Consider the following 17,521-nt stretch of genomic DNA (forward strand, 5'->3'; position numbering starts at 1 on the left):
CTCGGTCGACCGCACTACGTTCGAACACAGAAAGTTGAACATGGCAATGTCGAACTTCAAAAGCAAGCTGAGGAACGGGTTTTAACATGGGTTGAGATAGGGGTGAGGTTTGTAGTTCGGCAATAGCAGTGAACCCCTATCTTGACCCATGTTAAAACCCGTTCCTAGGCTTGCTTTTGAAGTTCGACATTGCCGTGTGCGACTTTCCGTGTTCGAACATAGTGCGGTCGACCGAGTTATCTTTGAAAATTATGATAGTAAACCTATTTATATATATATAGATATGTATATATATATATATATATATATATATATATATATATATATATACATATCACTATAGCCATTCTCATGCTCCCTCCCTGTATCCCCTAATGGCTATTCATTCCTCTTGGGTGAGAGCTATCCCATGCTTTCCTAAATCACAGCAGTAGCCTTGTATTCCATTCATATAGTGACTGGATGAGAGCTTACATGCCCTTTTATTCCTCAGTAGGCAATACTTAAAAAATGGGGTGGTCCCTAACCACCCTAAGTGTATCCTTTTGGTGTGTGTGACACTGTGACTGCTGTTAACTTGGCATGGGACTCATGTGCCCATATGTGTATGTCTTTATCCCCCACCTACCGTCAACACAGACTAAATTTGACCAATATGCCACAAGATTAAGCCCCACATGTGTGAATGCCTGGTAGGTTGATCTGCCTCCTTCCCCAGGCTAAAAGTGCTGCCTACACCCATCCTACTGGCCAGCTCTTCCAGTGCTCAAACTACTGTTTAGGCTGCGTCATGTTCAAGGCTGTCCACAAAACCTGTTAGAATACATTAGATGTTGTTAATGTATTAATTCTGAATGTTATTGCCTATGTGGAAGCATGGAGATATCCTCCATTCACCATCATTTGCTAGATGATGTGGTCAAATCCAGCTTCTTTAATGGACTAGCTGTCCAGTACTTTAAGGAATGCCTTAATTGGCAACATATGTGCCTGCACCATTTAGATCTCAGTATATACATAACCACAAGCATTATTGCCTTAACCCTTATTTTAGGTAGTTATGTGACAGGCAGTAAGCCTTTTCTTCTATACTGTTCCCCTGTTCTGAGGAATGGGACAATTGTGTCACTCCTTCTGCCCTTGTTATAGTTTACATTATTTAGATTAACTTAGAACCTGTCAAAGAGAGAGACCTTGTTTTTAGATCAGCTGAAATAAAAATCAGTATGTTACATCAGTGAGAAGACTATCCTTGAAGCTGGGCTTGTATTATCAACATTTCCTGTGGACTTGTGGTCCTTTTAACTGCAGCTGCATGGACTTCCCTGTAAATCAGTGAAGTATATATAATAATTATAATCATTTGTAATAGTTCACTAGAAGGTATTCCATAGTGAAATGGGGTGAACTTCAGGAATAGAGTGATGAAAACTTTTAAGTAACTATAACTTTATATTAGAGTTAGATTCATATATGTCTCCAAAAATGTGTGTTTTTAGTGAAAATGTTGAATTTGTTACTGATTGAGAAGTAATACCCGACCCAGGCTCCATCAGTGATGGTCTCCTCTTAGATAATTGCTAAGTAAAAACAGAGGGTTATGACTAGGTCTCTGTTTATAACTATCTTGAGATGCCTGAAGTATCCTGATTCAGCACTACTATAGCATGAAGCCTGACCTTAACATTGCATAGAAGGGTGCATATAGTGATAGTTAGGCACTCTCATACACTATTAAGGTTGGTTTCACAGTAAAATAAGACAGCGCTGACTAGCAGATAGCAGCAGCAGGGTGTGAAGTGGCTTGTGTTTCAACTCATGCTTCTGCCTTTTGGCCCAACTGCTTCCATTAAATAGGAAATAGGTAAGGGTGTCAACCACTTCCCCATTGCTTTACTGGCTTTCAAAGCCTGCATAATACATCACTATTTTTTTTTTGTTATTATGTGTTCTTGATATAGATGCTAGGATTCGCCTGTCTAACTTCGCTTTCCAGGTGAATATTTTAGCATGCATAAATGCATGTCTCAAACACATAATATAGAGGGTTATGATTGGGTCTCCAATTTTATCAGCTCCATGAACTATCAGTTACAAAGGGGAAAAAAATAATGTTTTTTTCTGGTTCTGAAAGCCAGTAAGGAAAGTAAGGGGCATTTTTTAAATACTGCCGTAAACGTTTGGCAGTATATGAGGAAAGATATTCAGGGACCATTGAGAGTGAATGGACATTATTTCCTTTATACTGGACCATAACTGCACTAAGGGTGTGTGTATTAAATATTACACACCTCTGAAAGTACCGTTGTTGTTGGGTCTTCCCTACAGTAGCACTGAACAGTTTTTATCTTTTTTCCAAGTGTGCTCCATGCACTTTAAGTAAGTTATGATCTGCAACTGGATCATAATCCTCTATATTATGTGTTTGAGACCACGAATGCCAATAAATCACCTTGCTCCTGGGAACATGACAAATATGATGAAATGAGATGGGTTAGAGTTGGGGAAACTAAATGATATGGGAAAAAATTGGATGATGTGAAGAGAGAATGGGGGAAGAGTAGGTAAGTGGCATACAGGACATTGTAAAGCTTAAGAGAGACCTAGTTAAGGTAAGGTAAATGGAGAATGGACACAGTTATAAATAAGTAGTGGTACTTGAAGGGAAAGAGTTAGCATAAAGGATGAACACAAAATAATAGATCTGTTCTGAGAAACTGATTAGTGAATCATCAAGACAGATTGGTGTGAAGAATTACATTAGGTTTTTCAGTAATATTTTCAAGGAATGCAATAGAATTGAAAATTTTGTAATTGATGATCTCACAAATTGTAAGAATGTGACTGCTACAGACTGACATTGTTATCCATCCCAATCCGACCTGCCAAATCATTGGTAATCCAGTCTCAATGAAGGGGAAGTAGCTATTCTTAGGTGGAAGAGTTTGTCTGTTGAGGTCTTATTCAGAAGTGAGGGTGGATGTATTGTGACAGATGGGTCAGCAGATGTACTACCGGAGTTGTAGCAAACTGTAGTGGGGAAGTGAAACTTTATTATGGGACAATGGCAATGTACTAGTCAGTCTGTGTCCCCATCCTCAGCTGTGGTTATGAGCTTTGGATAGTGACCGAAGGGATGAGGTCATGAATTCATTTAGCAGAAATGAGGTTTCATCACAAGGTAGCTGGGCTACCTCTTCATGATATTGGGGAGATCTGCAAACTCAGCATTTGAGAGTACACCCACTGTGAGAAGTACCATTCACAGCCCTCTGGGAGGATGTTGCTGTTATGTTTTATATAAAGTAACCCAAATGTACAATCTACTTTGGAAGGCTAACAAAATATGGAAGTTGTGTGGAGGCACAGTAGCATGAACCTATCAAATAAATAAAAATAATAAAAGTTCAAACAGAGCAAAACATGCTGTAGGTATAACTTTATTTACTTGTGCTTACTAAGTAAAGCGGTCCTTCATGAACCATTACCCAGGCAAGGAAAATTGTTATAAATGAACACAGAGAAATAACCAAAGTTTTTCTAAAGTAATTCATTTTGTTAGATACCAGTGATACTAAATACATCAATACTGTGCCTATACCTGGGTATTGTAGTAGTTATGAGAATCCATTTAAATAGATGTCTGGTTGTAAGCTGATATCTTTATGTTAATAATTAATAGTGGTTTTGATGTGTTGTGGTTTGGGATGTTTTATCGGTTTAGTGAGGGTTAATGTCTTGATTGATGTTGTGCTATAGACAGATATGTAATGAGTGCATGTGTACATCCTGAAACATTTAACCCAGAAGGATTGTATTTTGTAGACAAGATAATGGGGGTTGGTCTAGTGACCATTTTTAGCTAAAACCAGGTGCATGAAGTACAGACAGTCTAAACAAAATGCATAGCTTTTTTGCACAATACAAGTTGAAATAATACACACTGTATTGTGAATGCATGACCTAAGATTTACAAAATCTTAAACATTTGTAGCACTTTCAAAAGCTATAAATACAAAAACAGAAAATGCACTTGCTTAGTGAACACTTGTTGATCACCTGTAAGACAGAAATATAAAGGTGTAGCCTGGTAGTCTTTTAGAGCATAGGGAGCAGAGCCATGTTTTTCCTCATAGAACTGAAGATGTAGTAGTAGGCATCAGTCTACAGCTGTGATGTTGCAACTACATGTTAGAACTGCAAATTATGTGCTACACAAGAGCTGTACGCAACAGGAACAGGGGTGTCCTAACATTAGTAAACATAATATGAATTTACTGGTAAGATGCAGGGATTTGATAGTGCTCTGAGCAAGGTTACACAAGAATATGTCTTTATTAGTAAGGAAAGTGCTTTTAAAAGATGACATATTTTGAAATTAGGACTTTATTATGGTAGATGCAAGATAATTGAATAGTCTCTGTCCCCTCTTTAAATTTTCATTTTTTTTCTTTTGTCTGATAAGTACTGTGAAATGATTTGTCTATAAACTAAGAACATAATAAGGTATTCTGTTGGTCAACAGTAAGATTATGCATTTACTGAAGGTCTGAAAAAGGTTGTGCAATGTTTATTATGACAATTTGTATGATTTCGATTGACCTGCATCTGCCTGATGATTAGCTTGCAGGCATGCTATGTAGATAGTAGTAATCATATTGTAGTACGGTTATTTTGGTGCTGCATTCACAAGCAACTGTAGTTAGTTATTTCACATATCTACAGCAAAGCCTTAGTAGCTGTCATTACTGAAGTAGGAGAGGAATAGTGAAGGGCTGAGCCATATGTTAAGGTACATCAGGTTTTAATAATATGAATGCCTCTTTTAACAAGCTCTTTAGCGGATTAAATTCCATGTGGTAGATCAGAGATGGGGAATATGTTTCAGTTTGCAGAATAGACTTTTATCTAAGTGGGATGGTCAAGATCCCACTTTCTCAAATTTATTTAACCATGCAGTTTTCTTTGGTTATTTGCTGGAGCTAGAGTTTCCATTTGGATAGACTGTTGTTTTTTTTTTTTTTTATTTATTTCTAAATACTTTGTGACCCTGTGCCTGCCAACAGTCAAGCCTGCCCCAAACAGACTTGAACCATTCATTCCTGTGTAGTGGATATGCCCAGCATGGAATTAAGAGCTGTTTAGAGGGGCCATTTTCAGGCACCATGGCAGTTGTTTGTCTTTAGCAGTATCTCAGAAATAAAGATATGTATTATACATGTTAACCCCCTTCCTTTGGTGGGTGATGTATAGCCCATGCCTCCAATGGGGCCCCTGTGCCGTCACCTGTGTAAGTGTTTGCTGTTGTGCACAAACAGTGTAGACTAATGCTAACATTTATTGGTGTCCAAATGCCTACCCCAGGGCTATTCCTTTTGGTAGCAACTCTGTTCTTAGGTATCATGGCAGTGGGAAGACCCAGTACATCCCTCCTCCCCCCAGGATAGATCCAGCCAATTTTTTACTCTCTCTCAAAGCTCCAACAAATACCCAAGATACCAGGCAGCTACTTGAATCCAGGTCATCTGGATAACAGGTAAGGTTTTGTTCCAATTGTATATTTTTGACTAGAGATATTTATTTTAGTTTTTGCTTAATTTTATTAATTTCTTTTCATTGAAACATACTGCTGCAAATTTACTGTGGTACCTATTTTGTTTATTTGTGGATTATTTGTCCTTTCCCCCCAGGTCTGTAGTCATGAAGTTAGTATATACAGGTCATGGGCTCTATCCTTTTATTACGTTTTTTTTTTATTTTTGTTATGGTTGTAAGGATTTGGTTTTAGTGGTTTCTGCTCTTTGAAATGGATCCCAAGGAGCATTGTCATTGAACCAATGGAATTTTTGGTAAAAGTCACTGGCCAAATATCATTCCTGGATTTGCCTCAAGACTGTTTTGAAGTTCTTGTTTTATGGTGATTTTTCAGTGGGTAATTTGTCATTAATAAGGAATATACTTTAAAGAATGTAAGGTCTGAAGAGGGTAACTAGAAAAATGGGAATTTTTAATTTTTAGTTAAAAGCTAATAAAAAACAACCTAAAGCTAGCAGAGTAGGAAGTAAAAAGACACACTCAAGAGCACAGATACACTAAGACATCTCCTTCAAAATGACCCCTGGGGAAATAAGTTCAGAAGTTCATAGGTAGGTACTAGGCTATCGGCCCAAGGGCCTACATAAGCCTAGCCAACAAGGTTCCCTGGCTTACGCCACCCAAGAACATTATTTTCCTGTGCCACTCTTGAGCAGAGACACAGAAGTGATCCCCGGGGTGAATTTCCTATTTCCCATCCACTCATCAAGATTTTTCTTGAAGAGTGCTAATGAAGAACTTTGCTTGACATAGATGGGTAGCCTGTTCCAGAGTATGGGAAGTCTCTGGGACAGGAATCTATCCCTCCAGCATGTCCTGTTTATTGTGGTGACAAGGTTTAGGTCCCTAGAGCATGTACCTTGGAGGGATTGGGATTTTTTTAGGTGTAGCATGTCCAACAGCTCCGGGTTTGACATAGCTTTATATGTTAGGCAGAGATTACCTCGGAGTAGGCAATATGCTACAGAGTAAAGCTGGAGTTTTTTGAGGTGGTCAGTGTAGGGAATTTGTTTGAGGCCAGTAACCCTCCTTGTGAGGTACTTCTGTGGCCTTTCCAGCTGCTGCAGATGTCTTGTGAGGGGCATTGTACTCTATAATGAGTCTAATGAGTGTTGAGTAGAGGGGAACAATGACCTCTTTTTTTCCTGGATGAGAACCCTTTTATGATGAGGTGTGCCACGCAGAAGGACTTCCTGACTACTGTGGTGATGTGACTATCAAAGGAGAGACTACTGTCCACCTGGGTCTCAAGGTATCTTATCACACATTTGGTGTTAAGTAGATTGCTGTCTATGTGGTAGTACATGGGTACAGAGTTTTTACCAAAGGGGATGACACTGCACATTTTGGCATTGAGCTTGAGGCCATGGCTCTGAAACCAGGCATCTGTCTCAGCGAGGCCCTTCTGTAGGATGTCCACATCATTTGGGGACTTGACTATGGCTCCTAGTTTGCAATCATCTGTGAACTTTGTTAGCCAGAGGCCTTCTGTGTTAGCCTGTACTTCAGAGAAGTAGATACCAAACAGGAGAGATCCCAGGACAGAACCCTGTGGTACTCCACTTGTCACTGATTTGAGGTCAGATTTGGAGTCTGCAACTTAGTGTGGGTTCTGTCAGTGAACCAGTTGGCAACCCATCTTGTGACATATTGATTTATACCTAGTTTAGTGAGTTTAGCTATAATTCCAGAATGGGGGATGGTGTTGAAAGCCTTGGCAAGGTCAAGATAGGCTGTGTGAACCACCTTACCCTTATCTACGGCTTTGGTGACTGCCCCAAATAAGTTGATCAGGTTCAGGAGGCATGATCTACATTTCACAAACCCGAACTGGGTGCGATTTAGAGTTTGGAGGTTACCAATGTCTTTGTTTATGAGTTCCAATATGTTCCATGGCCTTGCAGACCAGGCTCATCAGGCTAATAGGTCGATAATTCCTGGGATCAGTGATGGCCCCCCCTTTGTGGAGTGGGATAACTATTGCTGTGCGCCATTCAGTGGGCACAAAGCCTGATGTGAGGCTATTATTGAACATGGTGCTTAAGTGGGGAGCCAGTTTGCTCTGAAGTTTGTGTAAAATGCAGCCTGGGGTGTTGTCCGGTCCCATGGATGCTGTGTTTTTGGCTTTAGAGAGTGCAGCTTTTACCTGTGTAGTTGTGATTACAGGGACTCTGCATTCTTCCTGTATAGATATGGGCCCTTTTGGGGGTGAGAGGGGGGTAAAATTAGCACTGAACCTATCTGCCAGGATGTTGGCAATATCAGTTGGTTCTGTAATTTTCTTGCCTTTGTGCTGTAACTCAGAGCAGATCTGGGTGTTGTCATTGAGATTCTTGACATAGCTGTAGAATGATTTGTTGTTGTCCTTGGAATTAGTGGCGATTTTTTTTCACAGCTAGCTTTGGAGGATCTTATAAAGGATCTCAGATTCTTACTGAGGCTGACCAGGGAGCTCCTCCACTCATGGGATTTTACTCTCTTTTGCAACAGTTTCTTCCTTCTGTTGTACAGTTTGTTTATGGCAGGCAGCCACCAGATTGGCTTCCTTTTTTTGGAGGATAGCGTCTTGGTTCTGTTTGGGATAGCACGATCCATGCACTTGTGTAAGTGCTTATTGAGTGCATTTGTGTAGGATTCGGCAGTTGTAACTGTATTGTCCATCTGCATGGGTGTCATGACGTTCACCACTTCTGTCTTAAGAAGCATGACGTTGGCTTTGGAGACATTTTTTAGTGTGATATCCTTAATGGGGGGGTGGGGGCAGGATGTGGATATCAAGGGTGATTAGCTTATGGTCGTATCTGACCAACGAGGAGTTGACTTCAGGTGTCATGTTGGTAATGACTAGGTCTAGGATATTGTTGCCCCTGGTGGGGGTGTGGATAGGTTGATCCAGGGCATTGGAGTTTATGAATTCCAGAAAGCGTTGAGCTAAGGAGTTGGTACACGAGTAGTTTTCCCAGTTAATAGTGGGGTAGTTGAAGTCGCCCATTATTAGGGTGTTTGGTTGAACCCTAATATTTTCCAGTACATCAAGAAAAGAGGAATGGGAATCCTGGGACATGGTGGAGGATTTGTAGCAAGCTACAGTTTGGATTGTAGTTTTGCCCAGAGTTAGTTGCACTTGGATAACCTTGGATGCATTATGCTAAGCAACTAGCCTGGAGGTGCGGATATCCTTAATGAATATGGACACACCTCCACGTTTGGTGTTTCGGTCCAGGTTACATGGCCGAAAAGTGTGGTATGAGTTATAGCCTGGTAGTGCAGGGGTGCTCTCTGGAGCCTTGAGCCAGGTCTCAGTCACTGCACAGAGATCGATGTTCTCCATTTTAAGGAGTGCCTCGAGTGAGTGCATTTTGAGATTTAGACTTCTAGCATTGAGTAGCATTACCCTCAGTTTTTGCTTGCCTGTTCCTGTTATGGTGGTGAATTTGTTATTTGAACCTTGCCGAAAAAAGGCACTACAGAGGCAGCATGAGCCTTAGCTAGTATCCGGAATCCCAGGGGTGACAGGTGCAGGCCATCTGTGGCAAAGCATCGTGGTCTGTAAATAGAAAATGAACACAAAAATCAATGTAAACAGCTGTGAAAGCTTTCTTTCATACGAGTGAATTTTATCAGGCTGGCGAGAAAATAAGAGTAATAAATATTTAAACCTGTTCAGAGAATCACATGAGCTGTGGTAAACCAATTGAAGAAACATATACATTACTTACAGCAACTTTTGATAGTTTTAACATTATGACTATGTAAATCCTTTAAACAGCATAAAAACTATGACAGTATGAGAAATATCAGCATGCTAAAAATACAATAGCCCTCTTAGAAAGCCTTAACCAGGATTAGTGTTTTAGAGGTCTATAGTTAAGAAAATGTTTAAAATTCATTGCCTTTCAGGGCATTTCACATTCAAGAAAAGTTTCCAGTAATATTTTTTTCTAAAATACGTTTAAGATCCCCATCTCGTAGCTTACAATTCATCTTTTTTGAAAGTATGTATAATTATATATATATATATAGGAAAATATCTGGCTTTTTTGCAGACTGGGGTTGAGTAGCTATTACAGCCCACACTAGTTAAAGGGTGTAGCTTTGTGCCATCAGTCACTTAGCTGAATCATCAGTAAATGTGGTATTTCTAAGCAGGTCAAATGACTTGGTTGCTTCTGTGTGTTTGAGTGCGATAAGTATTACAAATTGAGTATTTGTACTTGCTTTAAGGCAGCATTTTGAGAGGAGAAACATGCAATGGATTTTCACTCAGAACAGTCGTTCCAAATTCACTGCTGCAGCTGCTGTAGCTGCATAGCCTGCATTAGACATAGGCCAACTAGGTGGCTGCCTAGGGCACCGCTCTAGCAGGGACACTTTTCTGGTATTTGTTTGGTGTAGGTAGACAAGGATGGGGGCACTGGGTAGTGTGGGGTGGTGCAGTAGAGTCCTTTTGCCTAGGGCACCAGTTTACCTAAGGCTGCTCCTGTGTAGCTGTAAACATGCCTGAATAAATTGCCACCTGGTGGCCTGACTGCAAGCATCACAGGTCTGTTTACTACCTAATCACATGAACCTTTACAACAGCAGAAAAGGAATTGCTTGGTAATAAATTAACATATATGCTTGCTGAGAGAATAGTAAAGTCTACTGGCAACAATATTGCTGTGACTAAAACTCTTATCCACAGCACTGAAAGTAGAGATCAGCTTTGTGACAGCTATCTCTCAATCTAAAATTGAGCAGACCGATGGAAATCGGTCTCAACGTGCATTCATACTTAAGTTCAAGTTTAATTTGAATGACTTTGAGGATTGCTCTCACCATAAAAATGGACAGCTTGTGAGCCTGCCTAAAGAGAAGAGTCTGAACTTGATTGCTTTCTTATGGAATAAACTTCTATCAACCAAGTGTAAAGACGTAACCATAGCCCTCACCATGGGTAATCGGCTAGGACCATTGCTAGGTACAAGCTAAAATACTATATTGTCTCATGCCAGGCCCCTCCCCATGGGTAATCGGCTAGGATCATTGCTATGTACAGGCCTAAATAATATATCGTCTCATGCCAGGACCTCCCCATGGGTAATGAGCTAGGATCATTGCTAGGTACAGGCCTAAATACTATATTGTGTCATACCACGGCATCTTTAGACTGTAAACTTCCATGATAGAGCTGTTAGCTTATAAGCTGCAACAGGGCAAGAGGTGCTCCTAACAGTAAGAATGGATGTAAGATTATATCTGGGCTTTTCCATAGCTGTAGCCATGTAATGCAAGACATGTACAGAGTCAAAAACACCATTTCCTGTCTGCTCATTCTAAATATCATGAAGGAAAGGACGATTTTTCAAATGCTTCAAGTAAAAGTGAACTGCCCACTAGACAAACTGTCACTGACAGTAGCAACTTTGCAGTCTGTTCTCCCTCAACATCAGCATTGCCTAAGCAATGAACACAGCCACACCCCAGACTGCAAATAAAGACAAAACTTTACAGCATTGTCAAGTTTGTCAAGAGCGCGAGTCCCTGAAAGATCTGGCAGTCCATTTAAGTTTCACATCCTGCAAAGACATTTTCTTCCTCTAAACAATGGGTCGTCTAAGGTTGTTTGTGGAATGACAACCACTAATACATTTTTTCCTTTAGGGGAGGTCCAGTCATGAGGAGGATGATAACCAAAGAGTGAATTTCAGGCAAGAGGAGCTGAAGGATAACATTTTGGTCAACCTTTAAAAGACTGCTGAAAATATCTCCAAGGTAGTGAAGCTTGTAGTCTCCAGATGGAAACAGTTATATTTTCCCTAATCACACACAACACACTGTGACTACTCAAGCTCATAGTATAAATGTTATTCATACAAAGGATGTGTGTAACAGCTAAAGCACTGAATTTTTTGGGCAGCCCAAAGTAGTTGAGTGATTTTCCCAATCTACTCCTTTGGGAACTTTTAGTATATAGTATTTTAAAATGCCTGTGATGGTGTGTTCTTACTAAAATCACAATTTCTAACTATTATCTTTTATATGACTGCAATTATCACTCATAGTAATTTGGTAGCTGCTTGTTGACTGTGTATTTTAAGTGTATAAGTTAGGGCACTGCTGTAGGAACAATCAGCAACCCACATAAGACATCAGCTTATTGTTGACTGATTACGTATTTTAAGTATATAGGTTAGGCCAGTAGGATATGAAGAAGTTATAACCATCTGGTGATTGACATACAGGTTAAGGGAATGTTGGATTACTAGCTAGTATCAAAAAATATAACCCCAGAGACATCTGAAATCGGTATCAACCTCTCCAGCTCATTGATCAGATGCTGATTTCTCTAACATTATCTCTGAGATACATAGTCTTGGGATTTGTGGAGGGCTGACTGTTTAATGACTAAAATGCCTAGCCATTCATTAAAGGCACAGCACAGAGCTTATATACACATTAATGCCACCTAACCTCTATGTTCTTTGGAGTGTTATGGAACTTGACAAAGCTAAAATGTAATACTTTGTGTAAGGGGCAGAAGATGATCCCGTCATAAACGTACATCGCTGATGAAGGTAGAATAGGTATGCAAGTCTTTAGTTCAAAAGTACTAAAATAAATGCTGAGTGGGGATGCCCCAGGGAGAGTGATTTGGTAAAAGACATCAGAAGACTAATGGACCTAGCCACATGTAAGACTCTTAGTGTCATAGGATGTGTAGCATCAGCAATTACTGGCCAAATATATACGTTTCTTCTTACCTTTATATATGACTATGCTACACATGCAGCAGTGGGAACGTATGTCTATCCTAAGAAAAAAATTCATCCCAAAGAAGCTAAATGTGAACGTATGATAACAGTGCCCCGGAAATGTATGGCCTCCATAGAGAGAGGATTGTATGGGCTATGCTATGATATGCTAAGAGAAGCCACTGCTCACATTATGTAGACCCACAACACATTCACAGGAAATGCCTGTCATTAATTATAGTCCTGAGTAAGGTATTCAGACATGAAGGAAAAGAGGATGTTTCTTATGCTAAAAGGGATATTATATGACATTTGTAGACTGACATGTGATGCATTGAGGTACAGCACAGAAAATCTGCATATGCCCTCCTCAAAGTACTCCTGTGTGTCTCGTTGGTTTATACCACAGCCTCTAACATAAAATATCAGTAAGCACCCTCTTGCTTCATAAAAACATCATATTATACTAGTACTATATTTACCATTTTAGAATATTTGTGGAAGTGAGATTTGTTCAGGTACTTTCTTGCCAGATATAAGTTCTGAAAAGTCATCATTTGAACATCTTTCACTTCAGCCATTTGTTATCATGTCACATTTAGATGTAGGTTACTTTCACTGTGTGAACTAACATCACAAGGTAAAGAGTGGCTCTTTATGAAGTTTGGGTCATTCCCGAAGTACAGCATTTCTGGAGCTGGGAATCTCACCTTACACTGTGCCACAGTGCCTTTATTAGCTCTTCAGTTGTCCTGCTTGATTTAGGAACTCATCCACTGGCTGTGGAGCTGTTGGTTTTAGTGGTCAACGTACAGCCTACATAACTAATGGTACTGCAAAAAAAAAAATTTAAGTAGTTGAAGTTATAGTGCCACAATCACATTCCTCGTCAGTGATTAGATTTGTGTGTGTTCTACTATTTAATTGCCTCCATGACTCAGAAATGCCTCCATTGTGGCTGTTACAAGTGTTGTATCATTTTGTATCTTTATCTTGTTTGAGGCATTGCTTTAGAAATAAAAAAATGTCACAGCCAACAATGCATGTTTATTTAAACATTTACATCCTCTGACAGAATGATTTATTTGTACATGGGAAGATACATGGCTAAGTATGTATTGCTTAGTCCCAAACCAATAGTACTGCAAAATGATGTTTTCTTTGTCATTGTGGTTAGACAGCTACCACTTACTTATTTCACTTTGAAGAGTGGGTTCTGCATTTAAACATACTATTTTTTTGTATTTCTACAAAAAGTATTTCCTTAATCTCAGAACTGTCACCTAATCATTTTTTGATGTTTGTTTAGTTGGATTAACATCGGAACAGTAATACATATATGTAGTGACATTAAAAGCTGTTGAAGTGAGGCAACTTAAATGTCAGTATAAAACTGGAATTTTTCATTTGATTTTTGAGTTTTGTATTTATTTATTGCTTATATACATATGTGAATATTGGTGCGTATGTGTGTTTGTGTACTAACAGTCACATGTTTCCTTGTAGTCACCGGCAGACCGCTGTAAAAAAATCCATGCTGGCGATGAGGTAATTCAGGTCAATCATCAAACTGTGGTATGTAACCTTACTATAGTCTACTCAACTTGTATAGCATATGCAGATATTGTTAAATTAGGTCACTATGTGGCAGAAATAACTTATAAGAACAGAATAAATTTATATTTTATAATCATTGTTCTCCCACAGCTCATTAGTCATTTCAAGTAAATTGTTTTGGCTCGATTTGTAGTCTGAAGATTTTGAGAATGTCACAGCACTTTTGTATAAAACATATAACTGTGGCTGTGTTTGCCTTGACTTGCACTATAAGTTGTGTTAGTGAAGTTCTGTTGTGATTAGTGTAGTTTACTGTATTTAATAACGTTATGTTCTGCTCTTGGAAACAGTAGAGTGAAAATTGTATTTTTTTCTTTGTCTTTGCTTTTCTGCTGGGTCATTGAATGTTCTATACACACACACATATATATATATATATATATATATATATATATGTGTGTGTGTGTGTGTGTGTATATATATATATATATATATATATATATTTTGTGTATATATATATATATATATATGTGTGTGTGTATGTGTGTGTATATATACATATTTTATAATATATATATTATAAATATATAATATAATATATATACACACACACATAAGGATTATATCTCTCTCTCTCTCTATATATATATATATAAAATATATATATATATATATATATATATATATATATATATATATAAATAATAGCTCTTTGTTACATGACAAAACAGCAGTCATTCATTTAATAGGAAGTATCTGTTTTATTTTGCATAAAAGGAATATCAGTTGACTTGGACACATCATAGTTTTATGATTGCATTGTGTATTTTCTTCACACAAAATTTATATTTTCAAGATTGTATTCATGAATGACTGAAATTGTCACTTATTTTTTGATCAGGAAAACTTAATTTAGATTACCCTTGTTAAGTACTTCAACCACGTGAGATACTTTTTTGTAGAATAATTATTTGATCGTAGATAATATTGTGTCAGTCCTTATTTAACTAACTCTGGCTGGTCTGTTTGTCTTATTTCTCTTTCAATTCATCCATGTTCCACTTCTTTTTGTGTGTGTTCTTATTTTGTAGATCCATTTCAGTCTTTTTTCGGACCTAATCCCTTGTTTAATGATCTCTTGATGGTAAGAGATCACTGGTTATAGTCCATTGTAATCTTTCTTGATCTTTTGATGGCTTCTGATACTGTTAGCCAAAGGATAGTGAATGGGAGCTTTATATTATGTTACTTCATTGGTGATGTTCTTATGTTTCTTTTGCTTTAGATCACTTCTATTCAGTGACATTGAGAAAAACCTTTTGTGTTTCCCTTCCTTTAGAATGTGGGATACTTCAGGGCTCCATCTTAGCCCTTTTTTTCTGCAGGGTATACATTTTGTTACCTTGGGAGGTCATACGAGGGAAAGGGGTATTTGTTATAATTCTTGTACTGCTAATATTTAGCTCTGTACCTTTTTCAGTTAGGAGTCTGTGAATGTATATTCTGCACTGGAATACTGCCTGTACTCTACTTCAAATTGTGTAGCACATAGTAAGATGAAGCTAGTCTGGCAAGGTCCAAGGCTATCCTGGTGCATATCTGTCTCAGTTACATCTTCCTTACCACTTTATAATATATACTGAAAATTAGGTGGAATTCATGTATCACATACATGATCTGGGAGTGGTACTTGATGACAGGTTGATTCTCAAGGACCAAGTTTCAGCTGTCATCATGACGTGTTATTTCTAACTTAAGAATAAATCCTGGATTGTGCACTTTATTCCATATTTGGAACTAGTGGCAGTGGTTCTTTCAATGATATTTCCTGCTTGGACAGCTGTAGCACTCTGTAGCTCAGGTTTAAGGATGGGGGACCTGCTCTGCCTGCAACAGATGAATAACTTGAAATGAATTACTTACTGTATAACTTCTGTTCTGTGTGACCTGCATTGCCTTCCATTCGCTGCAATGACTGTGTTTAAAATACTTAATCTCAGCTACAGTGCCCTTCAGTGTCTTGGTCCTGCTGAATATTTATGCTCCATTGAAGCACCTCAAATAATCCAATAAGGGACTGCTTGCTGGTCATAGGACCAGCAGTGACCATCTGGTGGTATGCGTTTTACCTACATTTTCTGTGGTTCTTTAGAAGGAGATATATTTGCTGATTTGGGTGTCGCATTCTGAGTCCTTGTCCTCCTAAAGCTTCTTAAAAATACTTTCTGAAAGTTTGTTGTTTTGTTTATGCATTACTTTTAAGGTTGCTGCAGTTCTGCTGTTCTTATTAATGCGTTTGACTTGTGTTTGTTTAGTACCTGATGCTGGGATTCCCCTCCTCTCTCTAGTTTTTCACTGCTTATTTTCTACTTGTTGAAGCATGGCTGCTTTATACATTGTTTCTTTAATAGCTGATTCGTCAGATGTGGACTTACATTTGTAGGATTCTCTTGGGAGAGATAATGTGGTGTCTAAGGTAAAAAAAGAAACAATGCATTGTTTTGAGCTGTAGACAACTCTGAGGGAAAGTAAAAAAGTAAGGAGGGGTTATGAATGGTGAAGACCCTCACCTCAAGGTTTTAGTAGGGGCTTCTTTCTGCAAAAACGAAATGCCTACTTTAGGGTGTGCATTGTAGTAAAAGCATATACAGGAGGTTGCATGTATTAAGGACATATGCAATCAAGTATGTAGTTTTGTGTGCTTGGGGTCATAAATTTGTTTTTAAGGTTGTTGTGCTTTGAGTTATAATAATGGAACCATATGTATAAGCTAACAATTTATCTCATAACTGTAGATATGAATATTGCAAATGAATAAAAAACATGCTGCTTATGACCAGGCATGTACATTGAGTTGGCATACAGACATTTACATAAGAAATTTTAATAAAGCTGTGCATAAGAAGTTAAAAAACAATGGTCATGGAACAGGTGAAGTATTTCTTGTAGAAATAATTTTAGATATCCAAGTCTAAGACTTATACTGAAGAATCTATACCTATGAACTAATAACCTGAAAAGAGGTTAGAGAATTCCTGATAAACACTGTTCAGTGCCTGCATCTGTATAGATGCTTGGCTTTAAAATATCAGTCATGCAAATTAATCAGCAATTGAGATCTGATGTGTAAGTGTTTATTGCCTGACCTATATACTTTTAATTTTCTCTTGGACTTTGAACCATCTGTTTCTTCAAGAAAACTGTTCCATTTAGTCACATGCACAATCTTTGTATGTGGGGAAACACAGTTCCTGTTCCATGAGGGTATTTCTATATTTTGTCTTCAAACTGTGTCACCTTATTCCAGCTACATTTTTATTCTGAAAGAGAATTAATTTGTGGATATGTTAGAATGTGAGCCTGATAAAGATATTCAGCAGATCAGTGACCAGTGGAGAAATACCTGAGGATTGGAGGACAGCATGTGGAGTATCCGTCCATGTGGAGGGTATAGGAGGATTCTGAGGAATGCCATCAGCATCATCAATCCTGAAGGAAGGAAGGAAGGAAGGATTGCTAATTTTCCTACAGAACAACCACTTCAATAAGCAGAAAGCTGTCAGTCCAACCTGATCTAGTTTTATGATGTTATGGATGAACTTGTCAAGGGAGTACTGGAAAATGTAGTCTCCAAG

The 17,521-nt window shown here is 38.4% G+C and overlaps 1 protein-coding gene across 6 annotated transcripts in view; it reads left to right on the forward strand.

Moving 5' to 3' along the window:
• Positions 1-17,521, forward strand: part of CNKSR2 (connector enhancer of kinase suppressor of Ras 2) — a 2,909,208-nt gene that overhangs the window by 1,368,939 nt on the left and 1,522,748 nt on the right. For all 6 annotated transcript variants that reach the window (XM_044072276.1, XM_044072278.1, XM_044072277.1 and 3 more), the window contains one exon: positions 13,836-13,904. In XM_044072276.1, coding sequence (XP_043928211.1) covers positions 13,836-13,904 — 69 coding nt within the window. The remainder of the gene's footprint in view (positions 1-13,835; positions 13,905-17,521) is intronic.

The sequence above is a fragment of the Protopterus annectens genome, chromosome 5.part0 (genome assembly GCF_019279795.1).
Source record: "Protopterus annectens isolate FY-2018-M chromosome 5.part0, PAN1.0, whole genome shotgun sequence".
Taxonomy (NCBI): domain Eukaryota; kingdom Metazoa; phylum Chordata; order Ceratodontiformes; family Protopteridae; genus Protopterus; species Protopterus annectens.